The 24,890-nt window shown below is 37.9% G+C and overlaps 1 protein-coding gene and 1 long non-coding RNA gene across 19 annotated transcripts in view; one reads left to right on the plus strand and one right to left on the minus strand.

Annotated features, from left to right (window-relative positions):
* CACNA1C (calcium voltage-gated channel subunit alpha1 C) overlaps positions 1-24,890 on the plus strand; it is a 572,293-nt gene that overhangs the window by 343,883 nt on the left and 203,520 nt on the right. For all 16 annotated transcript variants that reach the window (XM_088141261.1, XM_088141249.1, XM_088141247.1 and 13 more), the window contains exon 6: positions 23,548-23,706. In XM_088141261.1, coding sequence (XP_087997387.1) covers positions 23,548-23,706 — 159 coding nt within the window. The remainder of the gene's footprint in view (positions 1-23,547; positions 23,707-24,890) is intronic.
* Positions 1-24,890, minus strand: part of LOC112540114 (uncharacterized) — a 149,902-nt gene that overhangs the window by 115,005 nt on the left and 10,007 nt on the right. The window lies entirely within an intron of this gene.

Raw genomic sequence — 24,890 nt, forward strand, 5'->3', positions numbered from 1 at the left:
CCACCATTAAGCTACCAATGCAAATAACATCCTCCAAAGTGTTGGAATGAGATAAAAGAAGGCAGCTGCTTAAGCAGCCATTAGACCAGAAGTCTAGAAAATTTTATTTATTTAATTTATTTATTACACGCGCATACGCACACACACATACACATGCACGCACACATTACTACATTTTATTTTTTGTCACTGCAAGACTTAAATTGGTATTCTTAGAAGTTGATTTAACAATTGGTGGGAGAAAACAACTGATTTTAAAAGAGGGTACAGGAAAATCAGTTCATTTAATAGGTAAATTAAAGGGGAATCTGCTGATTTTTAAAAATGGATGGGGAAGGGAAGATAACTGCTGTTAAAGGAAGCTTGGAGACAAATCCTTTTGTTTTAAAAGAGGATTTCAGGGGGGAAATATTTTATTTAAACTGAGAGCCATTGTGATATAGGGGTTAAGATTAAAGTTAAGGATGGCACTGGGGAGACCCAGGTTCAAGTCAACCTACAATTGTGGAAAGTCACTGGTGACTTTGGGTCTGAAACCCACTCTCTCAGCCGAGCCTACCTTACAGGGCTGTTGTGAGGAAAAATTAGAGGACAGAATTCTGTGTATGCTATCTTGAACTGCTGAAGGAAAAGCAGGATATAATTCTAATAAATAAATAAATATGGTTTAGAAGTGGAAAATCAATTGATTTAAAAGGAAGGTTGGAGAAAATCAGTTTATTTTACAGAAAGATTTGTGGAAATCATTATCTTAGAATACATTTGATTTCTAAAATACATGGAAAAAAGTACATGAGCTATTTCATGCCTTGTCTGTTTTCTTCATATGGCTTCTGTCACATTCTCATGTATTTTTCAATCTGAAAAAGAAAGTGGTTGTTCAAGATGCTGAAGAAAGCAGATTATCTGGATGCCTTTCAGTCAGGATTCAGGCCTAGTCATGGGACCAAAGCAGCACTGATTGCCCTTGTGGATGACCTCTGGTGGGAGTAGGATGAGGTGGGGCGTCCATCCCAGTTCTTCTTGATCTCTCAGATGGATCTTCTTTGATCCATCATAGTATCCTTCTGGATTGGCTTCAGGGGTTAGGAAGGGGAACACTGTGCTAATCTTCCTTCCTTAGGTGTTGATGTGGGGAGAGAGATCGAGCCCACAGACCCTGCTTTGTGGCATGCTACAGGGTTCAACATCCTGTTTCACATCTACATGAGGCTGCTAAATGAGCATGACAGTATACTGATGATACCCAGCTTCATATCTCCATCTATGGCCACCCAAAGGATGCCGTGGAGATTCTGTCTTGATGTCTGAAGGCTGTGGGGGCTTAGATGAAGAAGAACAGGTTTCAGCTCAGCTCTAGCAAAACTGAGTGCCTCTGGCTGCTAGGGTCTCCAAGTTCTGGGGATTTTCCATATTTGGTTCTGGATGGGGCTGCACTGCCCCAGAGAAGACCAGTGTGCAATTTTGGAGCTCTCCTGGACTCATGACTCCTGTTAAAGGAACAGGTGGAACTGTGGCTGGGAGGGTTTTCACACAACTTCATATTGTGCATCACCTGTACCCTTTTCTGGGCTGAGAGGTTCTGCTCACAGTTACTCATGCCTTAGTCACCTCCCAAATTGACTACTATAATGCACTTTACATGGGGCTGCCCTTGAAGAGTATCCAGAAGTTGCAGCTTGTTCATAATGCAGCAGCATGGGCAGTTATGTGCACTCCTCAACCAGCACATATTACACCTCTGCTCCACAAGCTGCATTGGTTGCCAGTGTGCTTTGGGGTTCAATTCAAGCTGGCAGTTACCTATACAGGTGGTCCTCATTTAACAACCACTTGTTCAGCAACCGTTCAAACTTACAACGCTGCTGAAGGAATAGTAGTTATGACCAGTCCTCATACTTATAGCCATCACAGTGTCTCTGCAGTCACGTGATCATGATTTGCAATCCTCTCTGCTGGCTTTCAACAAGGAAAGTCAATGGGGAAGCTAGCAGGAAATCACAAGTCACAGTCCATGAGGTCCTTGCTTATCAACTTGCATGGTCCTCATTTAATGACAGCAACCAGGACTGCCAGAACTGCTGTTGCGAAGCAGCATGGTCACATGGTTTTTCAAGTTATGACTGTGTCGCTTAACACAGAGTTTCTGGTCCTAATTAGCATTGTTAAGCAAGGAGTACCTGTAAAGCCCTTTGTGGCATGGGGCCAGGTTGTCTGAGGAATGACCTCTCCCTGACGGTATACACCTGTCCCATCAGATCCAGCAAGAGAGACATGCTACAGGTACCTTCTGTTAAAGAGCACCATCTTGCAGGGACTTAGGAAGAGAGTATTTTCTGTCATGGTACCCACCCTCTAGAACATCATTCTCCCAGAGATTAGATTAGCCCCAACCCTGATAAACTGAAGACTTGGTTCTGTCACTGGGCATGAGAGTCAGGGCGCGTGTCAGAACCCAATTGTTGTGTTGATGGTTGTGGCTGTGGTGGGTTTTTTTACCCTGGTTGCTGATTTATATTTATTGTGTTATGGTTGTGAAATTTATATTTATTGTGTTATGGTTGTGGTTTTTAATGGTTGTTAGCCATCCAGAATCATTATGTTGAGATGGATGGCCATATAAATTGAAATTTATTTATTTATTATTTTAAATTAAATTTTAATTTTAAATAAATTAATTAGTAGGGCTGCTAGGCAACTCTGGACTTGTTTGTTTTCCAAGACCTGTTACAGTGAAGAGGGAATAGGAAAGAAAACATTAAATATGGATTTCTTTTTTTAAATGACAAAGCCAGTGACATATAGTGATTAGAAAGTTGAAGGGACTTTGATTGAAACTCCAGGTAAGTCATAAAGTTCTGTGGGTGACAGTCAGCTATGCACTATTTTTCATCCAAACCTAATACATGAGGCTAATGTGAGGATAATATTGGAAGAAATTAGCTTCTTGGGGGAAAAAGAATATCATAAATAATAAAATTAAAATGAGTGCTAGCATTTAATTATTACATGTAAGTTATTTTATACTTCATATATTAAGCGATTTGTCATATGGAAATACATATGAATGAATGAATGAATGAATGAATGAATGAATGAATGAATGAATGAATGAATGAATGAATGAGCGAGCTGTGGATATTCAGCACTTTTTCATGAGTCTATTACACTTATGACTGATTCCAAATCTCATAGGTTCTTTTTTTCTGAAACGAATTACAACCTTTCCATTCCACGTTTTCTCAGTTTGTTAAAATGGAATCAGAGAGTAAATTACTGTGATTTCAAAAGGGTTGAATATAAAACAGTTTTTCTGCCTCAATTAGTTATTTCTTAAGATCTGTGTATAATATATTGCAGCTGGAATGTTCCATGGCTGAGTTTTTGGTGGACCTCTACCCACAAGTATCCACTTTCAACCATGATTTCCTCAGTTCGACTTCAAACCCAGTAGAAGTAACACTGTGGGGAAAGTCTTCTATTTAAAAAAAAAAAAGATTATTTTTTCTTCTTTCTCTTCTTTTTACTTCCTTTTACCTCTTGTTTATTTCATTTTCAGTAGTAGTTCATTTTCAGTAGGTTTACATAGTTACTGATGTGGTACAAACAGACTCACAGTACTTCTTCTACAAATATTCTGGCTTTGTGAATAAATTAGACTTGACAGATAGTCATTCACACAGTTTCTTCGTACCCTCTGGGCTATGGATTGGCCCAGTCAAATGCTGGGATCATATCACCTGGTGCAAAGAGCCAGAAATCACATGCAAGTGGGGAAATTGCAACCTGTTTATTCTGTACAGCAATAAAGAGGCACTCTTGTGACCCAAGTCACAAATCGAGAGCCACAGTACCTAAATTAGCATAGCCTTTATACATTTGTGAAAACACAAGCATGTGATCGTTAGTAAGCCATAGGCAATAAGCAGTAAATTAATCACACCCCTAGTTGGGCAGAGCCCGCTCCCCACAAGTTAGGCTCCTTGCCAAATATTGCAGCCTCTTCCCTTCTATCTTCCCCTAGCTGATAAGACTGGTATGTAAAACTTCTAGATAATTTATCTACAAGGAAAAAAGGGAGTTGACCTTGAATCTACTGTTGCTCTGGGTTAAGATGGTCTCTGACAACAGCAACCACATGATTGTTTCAGGAATTTGCAGTGCAGGGTAAAGGGGCCCGAGGGGGAGCAACCAAGAACAAAGATGGACAAAAGGGGTTTTCTCTGGCTCAAGCCAGCTGTACCAGCCCATCAAGGGCAGTGTCTCCCCACTGTCAAAGTACTCTTTGACTCTCTTTAGTATATTGGTATCATTCTTCTCTGCAGAGGACAACACCTGCTACTTTTCTTTTCACGAGCACCATGTGGCCACCAGGGAGATGCTGCAAAGCTCTCTCTTTAGACATGGCACCCCTTCAGCAGATATGTGATATGCCCTGTCATGTGCTGTAGAGGAGACAAATATTACAGCAACCTTGGATGCCATGATTAGGGTTTTGAGTCCTGAGAGTATCCCCTGCATTTCAGCTTCTATCAACACCTAGAACATCAGATTCAGTTCTCAGAAAAATGTAAGTGTAAATACCCCAATGATACTGTGACACTGCAAGAGCATAAAAAGTGGAGCTTGATATTAGAGGTCCGTGTCCTTCAAGACATAAAGAATATAGCTGCTTGCCTCAAGCTCCATTGCCCTCAGTGATAGCCATGGATGCACCTCCTTCACTTTAGGGCTTTCACTACTCTTGGATCACTTCTGATACCTCCTCAACTCCTGAAATCATACAAGCGACTACTATTCCAGCTGATCCTGAGGACCACCCATGGAGATCACACACACACCCCTTTTTCCCTTTCTCTGGAGGTTTGTCCCTATGTAGAGGAATTGCTGTCGATAGCTCAGGACTAGAAATCGGTATTAGGCAGCTGGTTTTGGAAGATTATATTGGCTTTGATTGGCTAAAAGCCACTCAAAACATTTCCCAGCTTTCCTTCCTTTATTTCTATCCTATAACTGAAGGCTCTCAGGACCAGCAATTCACCCACTTCTCTGTTTGAGTAACCAACTTCCCGAGCCAAGCAGAAGTGCATGTCCCCAAATCGTAAGCATGTCTCCATGTTCCTGAACATCCCAGAGAAACCTAGAGAAATTGTTAACCTAGAGAGGGAAGCCACAAAACAGCTGTTTCCATGGAAGGTTTGCAGCTGAAGATTCCTGCAGAGCAGAAAGAAATCATCCCAAATCTGGATGGGCTGCTGGAGATATTTCTATACTGCTTAAATATGAAACATCCTTTCTCTTGACTGAATGAAATCGCTTTAGCAGAACCAACGGGTTTTTATCTGCTACAGAAATTGAACAGGCTCCCGCCATACTGTCTCAGTGCTTCTCCCAATGAATTATAGGTACACTTTTGCTCTTGTACTTAGCTGTTCTAATGCAACTGCCTGCATCAACAGCTATTAGAGACTCTTCCACAAAGGCCATTTTCATTTTTTCCTCACTCTTCTCTCAACAGACTATAGAGTTTTCAAAACTTGGTTCTGATGGAAGGATACATGTCTAAAATATTAACACTATTTATTTTCTTCATTCCGTCTGGTAGCCCCTGCTTTTCTTAATAAAGAACATAAACATGAAAGCTGTGCCAAATGTTCAAGTGTGTTTTGGAATTGTGTGAATTTTTCTACTGTCACCTGTCCAAATGTTCATCTTGCACCTGTTTGCAGCCCCAATCTGTTGCTGCTCTGATAATTTCTCCATCTTAAGAGCTCTTGTTCTTCTTTCCCATGTAATGGCAGCAAACCAGGGGTCGTGTAAATACATTTAATGTCAAATGACATGTAGCCAGTAAATTATATAATGTAATTAATGGTAGATAAAACTGATTCAGAGAAAGACTAAACTTTATTGCATTGTCCTCACTCTGAATAGCTGAGCATAGCATGTTTTTGTATGGTAATTCTAAGATTCATTAGTTCTGATTGTGGGTGTAGAACTGGGCAGGAACTATTCCAGATAGATTTATACAAAGTATGAGTGTGATTTTGGGGAATTTGGCACTAAATTTCATAAGTAGAAATATCTTTTTGTTTTGTGATTCCGTGGATAATAAGCAAGCAAGAAAAAAAGTCTAATTATGATGGAAATAAAATGTTCATATTAACACTTTCTGACACAAAGTAGACAGTACATGGAGTGTATACGGATAGCAGGAATGGCTGCCACCCTTTACCAATTAGGCAACTGTTTATTGGGGAATAATAACCAGAGTTGGTGCCAGAAGATGACTGAGAGAATAGAACACTTTGCTTGCTCACCAGAAGGGCATTTCTAAAATATTGCTTTCCAGCTGTATGGATTCCAGATGGTTGGTCATTCCAGAAGGTTATCAGTAGTTCTGTTTGATCACATGTAGTGGGCATTAAACATGGCATTGAAGTACAAACTGGCAGTTGAACTGTCTTCTGAAAGGCAATGATATGACCATTGCAAATGTTTCTAGACAACAATTCTAAACAAATCCAGTCTGTAGATGTATGAGTGGGAGAAATTGCAATGAGAACCGATTAAGTTCAGAGCATCCCTATACCGGCTTTATTATCCGAAATACTCTGCAGCTCTAGTATCCAAACCTCTGTCTTTTTTATCAGATTCTTTGTGAAAGGAAATAATTCTACTTATTCTCTGCATTTTTAATATTTGTAGAAACATTAAACTAGGAGCATAGGGGGCTCTTGTGTGGATAGATGTTCTCATTTATGAGGAAATACTCAATTCTGTATGGAAGAATTCAATGTAACAACTTAGAGTAAGGTTAAAATAAAGGTGGATTTGTATATGAAAAAGCAGTCAGAAAGATACCCCAGGCTCATACTGTCTAGGCGTAGAGCTGTCTTTCCCAGCCAGGGAATTTCCAAATGTGTAGACTTAACTCCCAGAATTCCTCAGCAAGCATGGCCATTCCTGAAATTCTGAGAGTTAAACTCTGCACATCTGGAAGTTGCCCCAGTTGGGAAGCACTGGCTTAGAGTCTCTTCTGACATCTGAAATTACTGACAGGAGACTGATTTGAATCTGAGTTGCAGGTCTGCACTAAAAGTATGCTGCATCAGTTCAAACCAAAAATGCAGCAGTGCATTCACACTTCATACGTTGTATTTTTTAGCAAGAATTAAAAAATGTGATTGTTCCCATATTACACAATTCAGGCATTTATTGGAAGTTATACCAGCGGTTACTTAAAAATGGGTTAATCAGCAGTCTGAAATCTTCTTGATTTCAGTAATAGACAAAGTACTGGGTATATTTACTCAGGCACAGGTCTCAGCATGTTCATTATGGCTGATAAATATAATTAGGATTGCAGTCCTAGTTTATACAGCATGTAAGATTCTAGCCCTCTACACTGAGAATAATTGGTCATCCAAGGAAAAACTTCCAAAGAATTGCACTGCATATCTGTTATTGAAATCAATGGGATTTAAAGGTACTGCAGTAACCTTTGACTGGATTGTGCTCTAAGTTTGTTGCTAGGAAAAAGGATTGATTGATTGATGAGCATAGGTGAGACAATATTGTATGAAAAGGGCAGGAAAATAGATAATCATAAAAAAAAAAAAAGTGAGCCATATCTCTTTCATTTCTTTTCATTTATAGCAAACCACATTTTTACTTTGCTTTTTTGATTGTATAATCATTTTTGAATTCATGCTTTGTCGTTATGCTGTAAGGCTCACTTGCCTATCAAATAGCGTACTGTATGTTTTGGAAGATAGCCAGCAATTCATTATACAGCAATTCATTATATATTTGTGTGAAAGGAAGCAATCTACAGCAACAACTGACGGCATTGCCTTTGATGTTAGACCCATGATTTCAATAGTCTCTTAGAAAGATCTATTTCTGTATTTTGCTAAAACATCTCAATAATAAATCTTACAATCTTTTGTCAGAAAATAAATATTGGCATAATATACTGATTCATCACTGCAGTTTTATACTTGCAAGATCACTATATGAATTTGATATACTTTTATGGGCTATAAATAACTTCACAAAGGACACACTGTAGGGCTTCAGTGGTATGTGGGGATACAGCCTTGTTCCTGATGGATAGAAGGTGAAGAAGCCATTCTGGTAATAGGTTTCTGGAAGCTGTATCATTTTTAAAGAACCATTAAGTATCTGATACTTCATAATAATATGAAGTATCACTTAGACTACACAAAAGAATCATACAAGCCTTGCCAATTGGCCGTCATCATAATTAATTTTTGATGTTGTATCAAAAGGAGAAAACTTTCAGAAGTAAAGTAAAGCCAGAAACAATTCTACTGGAGATAGTCCTCAACTTACAACCACAGTAGGGACTGGAAAATTCATCATTAAGCGGTGCAGTTGTTAAGCAAGGCATCATGTGACCACACCCAATTTTACAACCTTTTTGCCATGGTCATTAAGTGAATCACACAGTTCCTCATTGACTTTGCTTGTCAGAAGCTGGCTGGGAAGGTCACAAATGGCAATCACATGACCCCAGGATGTTGCAACCATTGTAAATACATGCCTGTTACCAAGTACCTGAATTTTGATCACACAACTGCGGGGATGCTGGAACAGTTGTAAGTGTGAGCACCGTCACTTTTTTCAGCACTGTCATAACTTTGAATGGTTGCTAAAAGAATGGTCATAAGTTGAGGACTACCTGTAAAACCTGGACTTGTAGGGTATGCTCTCCAGTGTACAGTCTCTCAGATCAGCAGCAGGAGCTACAGCAAGGGGAAGTTACACTAGAATGTAGAGCTTGAAGTACAGGAGGCTTCTCTATTGCTATGCTGTAGAAAAGTCAGGGGACCAGTCTCCAGGTTAAGCCTACCCAATCCAGAAGTTGCTACTGGAAGTATAATCCTTCAGCACCCATTGACCACATATATAGGTTCCATTGTGTTCCCAAGCCTACTTGCCTCCTGACTCTGCACCTTATAGGTTGTAGCTAGCTATGGGCTATGCTTTTCCTACCTGCTATTCTATGGATTTACAAGAAGTTGTTACAAGGAGCAACTTCAGTAGTTCTTGTCCTGGCTGGATTCTCACTCCCCCAAAACATTCCAATTGTTCCTTGAGCAGTGTTATGGGCCCTGAATAGTGAGTGAAAAGTTCCAAGAAAGAAAATCAGGCATCTGTTGATGGATACTAGAACTGGAGGTTTCCCAGTAATTCAAAGGCACAGATCTCTGATAAATAATTTTACAACAGGATGAAGAAATCTGCTAAGAGAGAATTCCAGTAACTATCAAGTCTACAATGCAAGATTTATTTATAGTATAATTTTGATTTAATTATTCTGTCTTTTCTCTTACCTGCATGATGCAATGGGCTAGAGACCTAACACTTTGGGGCGGGAGGAACATTTTTTATGTGTCTCCTGTTATAATAATGGATTAGTCTAGTTTCAAGCTGTTTGCTTCTGTCCTCCAGAATTAGCTCTCACAGAGAGAAAGGGTGAGTCATCTTGAGCAAATGAAGGAATGATTGGAAGAAGAAAGCAGACAACATTCAGAATGGAGCCAGGAGAATTTCAGCCTGTGGAAAAGCTGGAAGGATCAGAATTTTCCCTTTAGTCTGTCAATGAAAACGCTTCTAAACTATTTATTTATTTATTTATTTATTTATTTATTTATTTATTTATTTATTTTGTCCCCGCCCATCTCCCCCCAGTTTACTTAGCAGATGAGCAGAAACTCCTTTCAGCAAGTAAAGGGACAGCAAGATTTCCCTTCTGCCCTGAGTAGAATATAAGATGCATTGTATGGTCTAGATTTTGAGTTTTTGGAGTCTACTCTCAGTGAAGTACATGGCGCAGCAACAGTGTAAAGTAAAGTTTAAAGGCAGTCATTGTTTGATGACTCAAAATGGAGAATTACTTATGAAAGGGACCCTTCAAGAGGATGGATTATTTGAAGTGGATTCTGCAGAGAATCGGGGCACAGGAGTGAAAAGAGCGTAGCCACTGAAGCTCATTAAGCCTATGGCACAGAAAGATAAGGCACAGAAATTCACATGCTGTTTATAAAGTAGTGACTTTAGCAGAAGGTTTGAGAATATGGACATGTGCAACTCAGTCAAAGTGCTCCTGGTGCAAAAGGGAACAAACCCTCGTTTCCAGTTAAGAAAGAGAAAGAAACATTCCAGCCCCCAGAGAAATTGTAAATAATTGCAGCAAGTAGAAACAGATACCTATTTTTTTACTTTTATAGATGATTATTCTAGATTTACTATTTGCAATTTGCTCAGTGAAAAGATTCAGATACTAGGGAAGTTTAAGGAATATGTGGCTTTGGTGCACTAAATTCTATGCACAGATAATGGGGGTAAATTTATGACAGGTAACATGAGAAAGTATCTAAAAGAACAAGGCTTGTGCATCAGATTACAGTGCTCTAGACCTCAGAAAAGAATGTCAGAACAGAGAAGAAAAACTCTCTAACAGAAATGGGGAGATGCATGCTTTAAGATGCGGGTCTGTCAAGTAAATTCACCATTGCTACCAACCAAAGCCATGGATACAACATCATGTGAATTAGGAAAGGGGGTGAAGCCCAGTCTAGGGCATCTTGAAATGTTGGGATAATGAAACCTATGCCTATGTACTAAAATTGTAAAGGACCAGACTCAATTGCAGATGTAAGGAAGGAATGCTGCTTGAATACTCACAGTCCTACAAGAGAAACCAAAATATAGATCTCACCACACAAATAAAACACGAAGCGTTGCTGATTTTCATGAGAAAGAAAAGGAGGATAATACTGAAGGATCAGACCTTGGTCTCCATGTCCAAATGAGTGGTGAGTCAGATCCACAGGATCTGTAGGAGTTCTTTGTCATGCACCCAGAAATTGACAAGTTAGAACCAGAAGAGCATGGCAGGCAAATACCCAACAAAAGGTTCCATACCGAAAGCTGTCTTAGATTGCTAAGAGTGAATGGACTGAAGAGTCCTGCTCATGGAAAGAAAGATGAAAAATCTGAGGAATGAAGAAAAGCTGCAGAAAAAGTTATATATTTATTTCTAGGCTGCCCTAACTGAAACTAAATCAACCCTGATTGCCCATTGGAAGGATCGATAATGAAGCTCAAGCTCAGATACTTTGGTCACCTAATGCGAAGAGAGATCTCTTTGGAAAAGACCCTGATGCTGGGAAAGATTGAAGGCAAAAGGAGAAGAGGACGGCAGAGGATGAGATGGTTAGATAGCATCACTGAAACAATGAGCATGAAACTGAGCAAACTCAGGGAGGCAGTGAAGGACAGGAAGGCCTGGCACAATATGGTTCATGGGGTCACGAAGAGTCGGACACGACTTAACGACTGAACAACAACAACAACAACAACAACAAACTGAAACTAACTCTGAGCAGCTTTCATATCCTATTTACATAAATAAGGTTAAAATGTGTGGAGTCTAAAACACACATAACAATATAAAACAAAACACAGCACTAGTAAAAAGCAAGGTTTTTATAGTATTTTTCAACCGTAGCAGAGTAGGGGCTGTATAGACCTCATGGATAATGCTATTCCAAAGAAGGGGGGCAACATTGCCACCATGTTCTGGATCAGCTGTAGCTTCTGAGTGGTCTGCAAAGGCATCCCCATGTAGAATGCATTGCAGTAGTCCAAACACAAGGTGAATGCCCAAAACAAGGCTTTCCCATTCTAGGAAAGGGAAATCTGGACCAGTTGGAGTTGTGCAAAGGCCCTCTGTGAGAGACTGTGGGGAGTCTGGGAGAGGAATGGAAAGAATGTTAGACATACACAACCAGGAGGCAAAAGAGGAGTTCTTTGCTAGCTTATCTCATGAATAGCAACTAAGTCCAGGTGGCAAGACACTGGGAAGAAATGGTTCAAACCATTCCAAGAATCTCCACCTTAATGAATTTACAGATAAATAAGGATTGGATATTCCTTTTGTGGTTTCCAAAACTCTGCATTTACCTCTAATACTAGCATTAAAGACACCTTACTGAAGCCTGTGTAATTCTTGCTTCCTTTGTTTTGCCCAGCTGTGTAGGACTTGACAGAGCTGCTACTGCTCTTCAACCAGAAGCTGAGACTCAAAAAGGACTCCTAGATTACAAACCAGTTCAGCATGGGGAGTACAATCCCAACGAGAACTAAAGATGGACTGTCCTTGGAACTGGATGGCCTTGTCATCCAAAGCCACTCCATCTTCCTGGGATTGAACCTAAGCTTGTTCTTCCTCATCCAGACACTAGTTACAACAAAGCCAACAGTCCTGTTCAGAGATGACCAGAAAACCAGAAATGTATTTAGTTTGCTTATATATCTGGAACTAGATAGGAGCTGGGCTTTAGCTATCCTCCCCCACCCCCAAGTATTTTTGTATCAAAACTTCTTTATGTTAAAATTACAAAAACCTTCTCTGGTTTTTGCTCAGGTTAGATTTCCTCTGTTCAAGAACAATTCAAATTGTTTCCTCCAACAGGTACAGGCTGCATACCAGTCATAAGAAACTGGTTTTGTATATGATCTTCATGTTCAATTCTCTTCTTTATGAGGGATCTATATGTACACAGTCCAGAGTAACTCACAATGTTTGTGTCATAGTTTTTTTGATAGCATTGTGGAAGGTGAGACGAGAAAATTTACTTTAGGTCCAGGGAATACATACATTCTGTTTGAAGGATCTATTCAGATGCAGGTACCCTCTTCCAATTTTCTTTAACTTTTAACCACTCTAAATCTGGCTGCCAAGCACTTTGCAAATAGGGCTAGATTTTCTGAAGAAGGATATTGCATAATAGCTGCCCCATGGTTTTTTTTCCCCAAACAGTGCTCCTGAGAACAAAACTAAATTGCCAAATTTTAACATTCCTAGAAACATTCTAGCCCTATATGGATAGTACTCAGCAGTTGAATTTGGAATAATAGCTTAGCTCAGGAAAGAGTAGATGTGTTTTCAAGATTTATTTTATATGAACTCTGAAATCCATCATTTGAAGGTAGGTGCAACATATCTATGCTTGGAATGAAAGAATGTGGTCTTCAGAAAAGAGTTTGAACACAGAAATTTGTCTTCAGAGCATTTCTGAGCTGAACTCACAATCCTTCAAACATTTTGACACTTAAAAGTAGAAATGTGGAATTATAAAACATCACCCAATAGATCAGCAAACCGGTACTGAATTCAGATGTTAGTTCTTTAACAAACTAAGCTGGACAAGGAGAATCTTTAAGCAAACCATGTGCCACTTCCTCTAATCCATTTGAGGGCTACTTAACCCATTCTAAACCAGCTCAGCCAGTCTTAATTAAGGATTTGGAAATCCTCTTGTTTTCACCAAAATCAGTTTTTCACCTTGATTTCAGTGACTCCTAAAAACAACTGGTTTAGGCTGGATAATCCCATATTTTTTTGTCAACACTACTAAATCTCAGACTTTCTTTTATTGGCTGAAATAACTGAAGTTAATGGAGGTTAACTGAAATACTTTCCATTAATTTCTGCCCTTTGTACAAAACCACATGTTTTCTTGTTTGATTTCTTTTCTCTGTCATCTGCTTTATGATATGACATTAAGCTGATTATTAATGATAACTTTGTGGTTAACACAAAAGTAGAACTTTCTGAAGACCTAGAAGGAATACACCTTTATCTAATAAATTTACTTAAACTGTTATTTGATCCTCTGAATCACAGACTGGAAACAGTCTTGATTGTAGGCTGATGTCAGGCAAAGCAGGTTGTGCTGAATCAGAATGTTGCAGGAATTAGTTTCTTTTAAAGTAGGCATCTTGCTGTTTTGAAACACTGCCTTGCATTTTACAATGTTATAATAATGCTTTTTCGTATGGTTTGAAAATGAACAATGCAAAAGAAGCATATTCTAGCAAGCTAAAAAGAAAGCTCAATGTATTTTTGGATATGTACTTCAAGCAAAATTCTACAGTATGAAAACTAAGAGAATGGTTTAAATAGGGAAAAGATGAGAATGAAATGAATAATCTAGTTCTTGAAAAGGACTGGAGGCTAATAACATTAGGCAATTCTGATGCATGCTGACTTTAATATTACTGATAGTCTTGTTGACAGTTTTATTTGAGCAAAATTGAATGTTGATCATCTTGTGTCTCCAAGATGTTGGAAAAATACTTTCAAATGTTACCTGCAGTTGGCAAGCCAAGCACATTGCTTCTACATTATGGCACAAGGTATTTATAGAACAAAAACTCTAGCACCTCTTATTTTTATCTTAATTCAGGTTCCTTCATATAGTATGTTCTAAAAGAACAGATGAAGAGTTGAATACATGAACTATACCCCGAAAGGACGAGAGAAAGTCATTCCAAACACATGGTTCTTCAAGTGAAATGACTTTTTTCTGCTCAGTTTCATAAGCTATCCAGAGAAATTAATTAACGAGCACCCAACATATCAATAATTAATGGCAAAATATGTGTATTGATGGCGTCTAATTTCAGTTCTTTTTCCACTCACCCACATACTGTTCTCCCAGCTGCCCAAAACTTGCTGTTTGGGCTAAAATAAAAAAAAATATGGGAATAACTGGATCAGATGCATAATTTTTACCCAAGAATAGTGATATGAGTAGATAGGCCTAAATTATAGCCATAGATTAGGAGAAGGATATCCTCCATATTACCTAACCTCTCTTCCCTCTCAGCTGCTATTTGTCTTAATCAGGGTGCCACTGAGGTGTTCCATTTCATGCTGGTACACATGAGGATTATAGTCAACAATCAACTGGGCCAAGAAAAATAAGAATCCACAACTCTTATGCATCCCAACAAGAAAAAGTGATTCCTGCAAGCCTCTTCTCTCTAAAAATTATTCTTCTGCTTTGCATAGCTAGTTTGCTGGAAATGTGGGTTGCCAGGCTGAGCTTGATGGGAGGCTTGGCAGGTATCCCTTTTTCGAAGAAGACAATTCTGAGAATTACTCTAAAGATTTGGAAAAGTAAACTCACTGTGAGGCAAAAGACAATTGTCTATCATTATTGTCATGCCTAAAGTAACTTAAATGTCAGAGAATGCATTCCCTTTCACACAAGATTTATCTCAGATGCACTGGACTTTATGACAGCTATACATAGTACTATAACTACTTGTTAATTAAGTAGCTCTTTAGGAGCATGCTTTGAAGGTTCCTTTGACTTCTTTCCAATAATGGAAACAATTGAATAAAGTCTATGCTCTATTTTTTTCCATCCATCAAAAGTTCTATTAACCTTTAGTCTCCATATCAAATGTTCATGGTGTTACAAATCAAGAGGGGAGTTAATTTAAAACTTCCCTGGCCAATTGTCCTTATTTTATTGGTTCCCCAATAAAAGATAACTATGATAGGCTGCTACCAGTCAGGTTGAATCTCCTTACCCCTCCTAGCCTGTGCAGCAGGGTTTTTTAGCTGTTCTACCCTAGACTTCTCCCTTTGGCCCAATTAAAGATTGTGGCTTGGACCTTCCTGACCAAACCCCAAAATACAGAACTTAGCAAAACATGTACCTATCCCTAAACAAGAGGTAGCTATGTAACTGTGCAGTCATGTATAAAGGGAATTTGAATTTCCCTTCTAAAACTGGTGAACCAAATGTATAGCTCTAAAAAGGAGTTTATTGAGAAAAGTGGAATATAAGAATCAAGAGAAGGCAAAATTCAGCACAAAAAAATTCAAATAAAAATCAATACTTTCAGCCTAACTAAATTAGCTACTTTTTACATTCTCTTCATTGCAGAGAGAATACTTGGACAAAAATATTTGGGCCTCCTGCTTGGATATTTTGTAGGCAGACCCTCTTTGTTCTTTGTTCACTTATTCTTCCTTCTTTGCAACATTTGTCCTCAAGTTTTAGAGCATATGGTTGATGAATGAAAACTTCTTTAGGCAAACAACTGCCACTTTTGAGGGACTGACAGTTGTTTGCCTAAACAAGGACAATCCTGGGTCTAACCAGCAAATCAGAAATTATCTAGGAGTTAAATCCACCTTCCTAATGACCTTGGTGGAATTATAATGGTACAGTCTGGTTTTTCCCAGTGTTGCCTTTGTATACATGGGATTATGTAAGATGGGCTTCATTGGGAGAAAAAAAAGCCAAATTCCACCTCTTCCAACTTCTCAAAATGTGGTCAGCTTATTAGATACATCAGGGGGCACCAAAACCAGAAATTTGTTGCACATGGTTTTAAACACTATCTCAGTAGAGTTCACAGTAGAAACTGCTTTTGATAGCCGCATGTCAAATTGGTTCTTGAGGTAAAAATTGAGGCCGCCACTGTTTAAAAGAGAAAGGTTGAATCCTGCTTTCACTCAGTATCCAAGTCAATATCCAGGTCAACATCTTTCTTCTTATATGAAAATAATTCTCTCAAAAACACAATTTGTCAGACAATGACAATGTAAATGATTTGGACACTTTCCCCAAACTACTTTTATGACTTTTCAGGCTCTGTGTCTGTACGTTTTTGAAATGTGTGGGGGGCATAGTATCTTAGTAGGACTGGGTAAAGTATACTTGGGCTATCTACTGCTGTCATCCTGTACATCGCTGTACACACATACGAACATAGGGAATGAATCACAAAATGAAGCCAAAACTTTATTTTTAAAGATATACTTACTGGCGTCAAGATGTATATTTGCTGCAGAGTACACCATTTCATTGCACACCAGCCAATGTAGCGTCTACAGTGTTAGACCATGAGCGGAAATACCTTGGTTCTCATCTCTCCTCAACCACTCTCTCCCAGAAGCTTAACGGGTGACTTTGGGCCAGTCCCTCTGTCTCAGCCCCAGACTCAGTTTGTGTAGTTGTGGTGTTGGACTAGGAGCAATTCTTTTTTTCTTTCTTTTTTTTAATGCTATTTTAGGTAAATATGCTGAACAAGTCACAAACATGATTTTTTTCTTGTACCTTTCCTTGAACCTTCCAAGATCATTCACAGTCTAACAAATATTTAATAGAGTTGCAATAATGGAATGGCTTAGCCAGTTTATTTCTCCTTTAGCCATACTCTTTCAAAGATAGACTTTATCTTTTAATGTATGCTTTGTCAAATAGTAAACTATATTATAGTAAGCATAATATATATAGCATGTTCAAATAACTTTCAGAGTTGTGAGAGTTTTGCTAAAAATGTCCAAAATCATGCAAAGAACTAAGATATGACCTTCAGAATGACCTTGATAGTAATTTTAGAGGACTTGATGATTTCACAAGCCAATGCTGGGCACTATTAAGAGCAGCAGGCATGTTTATCACTTGAAGCAAAAACAAGAGTCTTCTGGCACCTTGAAGTCTAGGAAATATATTGGGTCATGTATCTTTATGGACTAAAGTCCATTTTATCATACGCATAAGCTGTCACTCTCAACTGTGTTTATTAATTACTTTTTCATTACTTTCAATATTTGATTGTTCTGTTCTGTTGGCTGCTTTTTTATTTTATTTTCCTATGTTTGTTGCTTTGAACTGCCTGGAACTTTATAGACGATGGGATTTAAGTCTTTTAAACAAATTCAATACATGCAAAGCAGGAGTATATCTGGAGAGATACAGAGAAGAATATGTTAAACAAAGGTGGAAATAGTAACAAAAAGTAGAATTTCTGACTGTTCACTGACATATATTCAAAACTGGTCAAGTGAATATCTATAAGATCAATAATTGATAATACTGTTACAAAGGATGTTGTTATTTTCACACATGAACTGTGATTAAAAAATATCCGGTCAAGTTACCTATTCTGTCTCCTCTCTATTATTCGGTGTCTGCACTTCCTTGTTTTCTCTGATTTTTTTCCACCCAAGTAAGATATACAAAGTACCTTCAAGAAACAGAAAGCTGCCTTGCCAGAATATAAATACTTTACGGTGGATTGCTTCAAGTCAAGAGGCAATATTGTAAGAAGATATCTGTTTTCTCTTCCTGGGAAAAAAAGTATTTTGTATGTCGACTGAGCCCAAAGTTTTTCATAGTTTCATTTGTAGAGATATGTAAGCTGAAATGTGTCTTTGAATGTCTGGACCTTGAATGTCAGCACAGTAATTAATGCAGATTTCTGAATGAAGAAACAATTTGTGCTAGTGGACTTTAGTAAAGCACATACCTTTCTGCATAGCACCATCTTGCAACCATGTTCCTCTTCAAAGTTAGTTTATTATGTTTTGTAAGGTTCTCTAATTAATCTATCAGAACCTGCCATAGATCTCTTGGTACAGTTGTCCTTTGCTGTGTTGTCTGCAGTGACATCTCCAGTTGACAATTAAAGCTTTGTCTTGTACTGTGGTATGTTTGTAAGCAATCAGATTGTGGTTAGGTAAGCAGTGGACCATAGCCATTGTGTGTCTTCTGCCTCTGCTGTACACATGAGTAGTTTAATAGAGTGGTTAATTATGAACAGTCAGTTGTGCATCTGGAAAGGCAAAAGGTGTTTTTTCCCCTCTTTATACGGTCTCAAATGCTGTGAAAAGATCTGACTATACTGATTAATCATGGGATCATTGGAGTGCTTGCTTTTTGTATTATGCTGACCTTTAAGATGTAATTCCCCATCAAATGCTTGTTCCCCGCTAACTAGTAGTACAGACAGTATATTTGCCATTATATATTTATAATGTTAAGTTACATGAACTGTATAATTTCCCTCAAAATTGTGTAGCCAGTTAAATATTTCTGGAGTTTTTAAAGACTTTAGACATCATCCATCATATCTGTGTAAGTGGCAAACATACCTAATACTCCTTCCTCCTCCTATTTTCCCCACAACAACAACCCTGTAAGATGAGTTGGGCTGAGAGAGAGTGACTGGCCCAAAGTCACCCAGCTGCCCTTCATACCTAAGGTGGGACTAGAACTCACTCCTGCTTTCTAGCCTGTTCTATATAACATTATACAGGTAGTCCTTGTTTAACAACCATTCATGTAACAATGTTCCGGAGTTACGATGGCCTTAGGAAAAGTGCTTTACAATCCTCGCAGTCACATGATTGCAATTTGCAACTTTTTTATGATGGTCATTAAGCGAATCACCACATCATTAAAGCAAATTCCAGCAAAAAGAGTCCATTGGGGAACCTGGATTTGCTTAATGACCATGTGATTTACTTAATGACCATGCGGCTCGCTTAACGACTGCAGTATTTCACTTAACAACAGTCATGAAAAATGTCATAAAATCAGCTCCAATTCACTTAATGACCAAATTGCTTAGCATTCGGCAATAATCTAAATTCTGGTCCCTATTGTGGTCGGCTAGCAAAGACTGTATAGAAAGACGTATTTTTGTCAGTATGCCAGCACTACATCACTCCTATTTTTAACATGTCAGTATTGAGTTTAGATACCTAATGTTTGCTTGTCCCTATAATAACATTAGTGCCATTACAAAGGAGAGGTGATGTCAAAACAAGCTGATATTGTGAGGAATGCAGCCTGTCTCAGTCTCATTTAGATTTTTATTTAACAGTAGGCCAAATTACAGTAATCAGCTTGAAATGCCATATGGCAATATTTTGAGCAATACATACTTATTGTTACTGCTGTTCATAATACTTAGGGTATGAGGTCCACAGTTCAGTTATTAATAATTGTTTTTAAAAAAAAATAGCCAAGAAAAAAAGTGAGAAAAGTCTCATAAATGCCATGAATGTATTTAGGCAGGCACTTAACTGTTTAGTAGTAGAATGTTTAAAATCACAAGTGAAATAGTAAAAAGAAGATATACTAATGGTTGTAGATAAATAGAATTGAAAGTGAGAGAAAGACAAGAGATAAAACTATTGCTAAATTTCCTTTCCAGCCGCAACAGGAGATCTTGGACTGAATATAGTAACACTGGTTAGTGAGGCTGTGTTGGAGCACAAGTTAGGAAAGGTTTGAGACAAGCGGTTCAAAACTATCAGGAGGTTTTTCTGCTTTGGTTTGGTTTAGTTTTGGTGCTTTCAAGTGACTTGACTCCTGGCAACTGCCACGCAGTTTTCTTGGCAATGTTTTCAGAAGTAGTTTGCCCTTGCCTTCTTCTTTCTAGAGCTGAGAGAGTGACTTACCCAAGGTCACCCAGCTGGCTTCATGCCTAAAGCAGGACTAGGACTCACTGTGGCCCAGTTTTTACCCTGATGTCTTAATCATCACACCAAACTCTCAGATCAGCTCTAAATTAGGTTTGGATGAAAGTTAAGAATATCTAAATAGAAAAAGAAGACTCTTCTTATGTGCTTAAATTAGTCCAAAGTTTCAGTAGCTAATTTTGTCACTTTAATGGCCAAAGCATCTGCGTACCATCAATTCTAGGTTCACCAATTTAAAAAACCTAGAATACAAAGCCTGGTGTTTTAGATGGTATAAGGAATTAGAGCTTCTCTAGACTTCCGGTGGGGACAATGGCGGTTTAGTCATCTCTCCGTGAAAGGGGAGACGGCACTGCAGCTGGAACGGTGGCTGGCAGCAAGCGCTGGCCACCCAACTTGTTCAGGATTGAGGAAGTGAGGAAATTGACCCATATGGTCTCTGGATGGTTGTTCCTCAAATACTAATCACAGAGATGGCAGCTTCAGTGAACGGCTTTCGAGCCAAGTGGCTGGGAGGTGGAGGATCCATCTTTGTTCAAAGCTGCAGTGCAGCCTTTTATGGACACTAGAGCCGACCAAACCTCATTTCTAAACACTGTGGATCATAACTATTCTTTAATTTAAGAGAGACCTTCCTTTGCAACAGATAAGTAATTCTCCTGGGGCTTATCCTTATTTTTGGGACTATAGTTTTCAAAGAAGAAATAGAGCTTTAATTTGAATTTGATTAATTTGTAAAAAGCGGGAGGAAAATTGGAATTTAAAAGAGACTTAAAAGTTACTTATTATGAAAAGATTTATTTGTTAGAAGTTTATTTTTCTATGAAACTCCATTTGGAGTAACAAAGTTTGCCTTTTCTATGGGAAAGTTTCTTGTTTTGCTAGATTGTGCCTGTCATGGACGGCATGAGCAGGGAAGATTCTGGAATGGAACTTCAAGGTTGTCAGGAGTGGGGTGAGACATTCCAGGGCAAGCGCCTCCTCAGCCTTCTCTCCCTTCATGTGGGAAGATGAAGAGGATGAGGCTGGGCCCTCCCTCGAGTCTCATGGGTTATAGCCACTAGTTGCTTTAGCATAGGTTGAGTCTGGCGAGATTCTGTCTATTAGGTGCGAGCTAATAAAGGAACTGAACTGTACTGGATTGCCTCATGGCTGTTCTTGGGCTGAACCTGACATCAATCTTGTTTAATGATGGAGAATCAACTTGTGGGACATTATTTGAAAGGATTAAAGATTAAGCTTTTTAAAAGTAAACAGAAGGTTTATGAAGTGAACTTATTCAATTATGGTTAATATATATTGCTGAGGTTTTTTGGTTATTATTAATGGGAATTTCTTTTGACCAGGACTGAATGATAAGGTTTTAATGATCTATGTATAAGGATTAAGGTTAAAAAATATTTGTTATTAAATTTAAGGAATTTTTGTTTTTGTATATATGATAACAGCAGTAATGACCTTATATGTATAAGGGTAAAAAGATAGGACACTATGCAGTCGGTTGAGATGGCAAAACTGATGGCTTTGATTCGAGAAAATATATTATGTAATTTTAATGCAAATTGGAAACCTTTTTTTTGGATTTTTTGTGGGAAACAGAAAAAAAATGAAATCATGTTATATGGATTTGATGATTAGAAATAACATGGGTTAATAGAAATAATGGGACTTAAGTTGTAAACTTAGAACAAGAGTTTGATGTATATTGTTACTTATATCTGTTGCAAGGAGGGTTAGAGGGTTTTTTTTCCTTTCGTTGTTTCTCTCTTTTTCTTTTCTGCACTTTTGATCTTTACTATCTTCTTTTTTCAATTTTCTTTTTCTTATTCTTTTTCTTAATATTAGTTTGTGTTAGTTTTTACTGTTTCTTATTAAAAATGTAATAGTTGTTATTTAAAAAAAAAGAATTACAGCTTCTCTTTAGGCTTGTCTAGTTTCTGCATGATAAAAGGTGACCCAAAAATGAATCATCTTTGTGTGCAAAGATAAAGTCTCCTACAAGTCAAATTTTGCTCCTGGTCTCTTCATAGACATTCCATGGATTGTTTTTTGTTTGTTTTTGGCAACAATGGTTTGCAATTACACTGAATGTTGCCTGTGTACTCTGGACAGTTTTCTGCATCAATTGCATTTTTCCATCAGTCACCACAAATCCAAGTGTAACCTCACTGGAATATTAGTCAGAATGTACCACATAATAGAAGGCAATGATTCCAAGAGGCTAGTCTGGAAATTGAAATATCAATTTATTTATTTATTTATTTTATTTATTAAATTTCTCACCCACCCATCTGCCCCCTCTGGGCGACTCACACCGAACATCAAAAACATATATATACACACACATAAAACATCAATTTAAAAACATTTCTAAAATCTAATTTCTAAGAGGATGATGTACATTACTTGTACACAAATCTCATGAAATTTTATAAAACTAATCTCTATGCAGATTTTTGATGCTCACAGCTTTGTAAAAGTCATCTTTCTGAGTTACAATTTAATTTTGAGTTTTCCGATAAGAACTCGGTTTGATAGGGAATCACTGAATGGCAAACTCTGGATCAAAAACTGTCTAAGGAAAGCTTGTAATTGTTGGTCATTTCTGTGGCTATTAGGTTCTATGATGCTCTCTTAGTATTTCTTGCACTAATGACATGGTGATATAGTAATGTTTATTATAATAGCTTTTTTATCTGTGAATCTCTAAAAGGTTGCAAACATGAGCACATTTACTGTTCCCTTACAAAACCTAGAATGTTATTCCCCAAAGAGTAACTTAGAGCTAATTTTCCAAAACCACCAAAAACTGCATCTCTGTTGTTGTACTTCAGCAGTTTCCAAGCAACAAGTGATGTGGTGTCCTTATCTAGTTAATTTTTAAATCAATAAAACTGAATTTACAGAAATGTATCATTAATCTGTTGTATCAGATTTGCTCTCTCAATTTAGATATAGGATAAGTAGATATAGGCAGTAGACAGTCAGTAAAAACTAGTTGTCTTAATTTCTAAAACCAGCAAGCAAGCAAACCTTATATTTAATTTTATAAGGATCAGAGAGTATCAGTTCACCACACTTTCCTTGTAGATTAAGGAAATACCATAGTGAGGCTTACAAACTAAATTCTTACCTGGTCCATCTATAAATCAAGACTCCTTATAATACTTCTGTCCTTATTTCAGTAAAAAAAAAAAAAATACTTCAGATGGTGAAACAGAACACGCGATAAATGTTTGATAATCAGTTTAATTTGTAGACCAGATTCCACGGCTGAAACCATGTGTGCACCTTTTTGTAAACAGAATAGATAAACAAATGTCAAGGAAATATCAAGTCAGATTGTAAATTCACAGAGGAAGCAATGACCTCCATGTATTTTCTTCCATTAACAATTGTGGTTTGTCCTTACAGTGCTGTCTTTGTCATTCCAGGCCTTCAGGTGGTGTTAAATTCCATTATCAAGGCCATGGTCCCATTGCTGCACATTGCCCTGCTGGTGCTGTTTGTCATAATTATCTATGCCATCATTGGGCTGGAGCTCTTCATGGGAAAGATGCACAAGACCTGCTACATAACAGGGATTGCCACAGGTAAATGATGTACTGAACTGGCCTGCATTTTGTAGTAGCACTTAATGTATATGGAAAACAGGTATAACGTGTAACGGTGCCTTGCAAATATGATGGTCAGCTAACATTTAACTTTACTTACCCTGGTTTGACCTCTCTGAACTCAGGGAGAAACTTCCTAGAAAGAAGGGATCTTCTGTGGCAGTGCCCAAGGTATGGAACCTTCTCCCAAATATTTACCAGATAGCATTGTAGTTATCTTTTAAACAGAAGTTGGATGATCCTTTTCTGTTATATTTTTAAAAAGTAAAGATTCTTGAAACAAGATTTTTAGTAGGGGTATATGGATGTTTGAAGGGAATTTGCCTGAATCTCTGAATCAAATCCGATTTCTGAATTGGCAAGTCAGGTGAAATTTTTAATGAATTGGAGGCCTCTGAATGAATGTGGATTACGTCTGTACACATTTAGAAGCTTCCCTACCCATCCCCCAAATCAATGTGGAAATTGAAATTGGAAATTGAATGTGGATTGGATTGCAGATTCAAGCTGGATTTTGCCTAATTTGCATACCACTAGTTTTTAGCAATTACATTTTCCTTGTTTATCTTGCTGTTTCTCTGCTGGTGTTCTATTCTAATTTATTATACTCATTATTTATATTTTAATTTGAGGTTTATTTGTAAGCCACTGTTGTGAATATTGCCTTTGGACAGGCTCAGCAATTCAGAGACATTCAGACATTCCTAATGCATATCCAGAGGGAGAAAGAGATGTTCTTTGTCAAGTGCATGCACAATTAGAGTACCCCAACCCCACCCACCTTTGAGGAGATAGGCAAGTTTTTGTTTTTTTAAAAAAACAAAGCAGAAGTTGCTGGACTGAGGCTGAGAAAATGGAGGACTACATAATGCTTCAGAGCCCCATAAATGCCAGGAAAAAAGGGAAATCCAATAAAAGGAAGTCATCATCAATCAATCAAAACCTTCAACCTATTAGCTTGTTTCTTTTTCTGTGTGTTACTAAGTTAAATCTCATGTTCTTATTTCTTCATACAAACTAGAAAGTTGAATGTGTAGCCTCTATCTTTGCATTCCATTGGCAGGAAAATGTTAATTTTATTTCTGATCTTCTGATGGTCTGTATATTAAGTTGTATCATCTCCTTCTCATATAGAAAAAGCATTAGTTTATAGCTGACCACCA

Source organism: Python bivittatus, unplaced genomic scaffold, assembly GCF_059951505.1.
Source record: "Python bivittatus isolate LINGU-HERP-01145 unplaced genomic scaffold, Pbiv_v1 ctg000330_np1212, whole genome shotgun sequence".
In the NCBI taxonomy this organism is placed as follows: Eukaryota; Metazoa; Chordata; class Lepidosauria; order Squamata; family Pythonidae; genus Python; species Python bivittatus.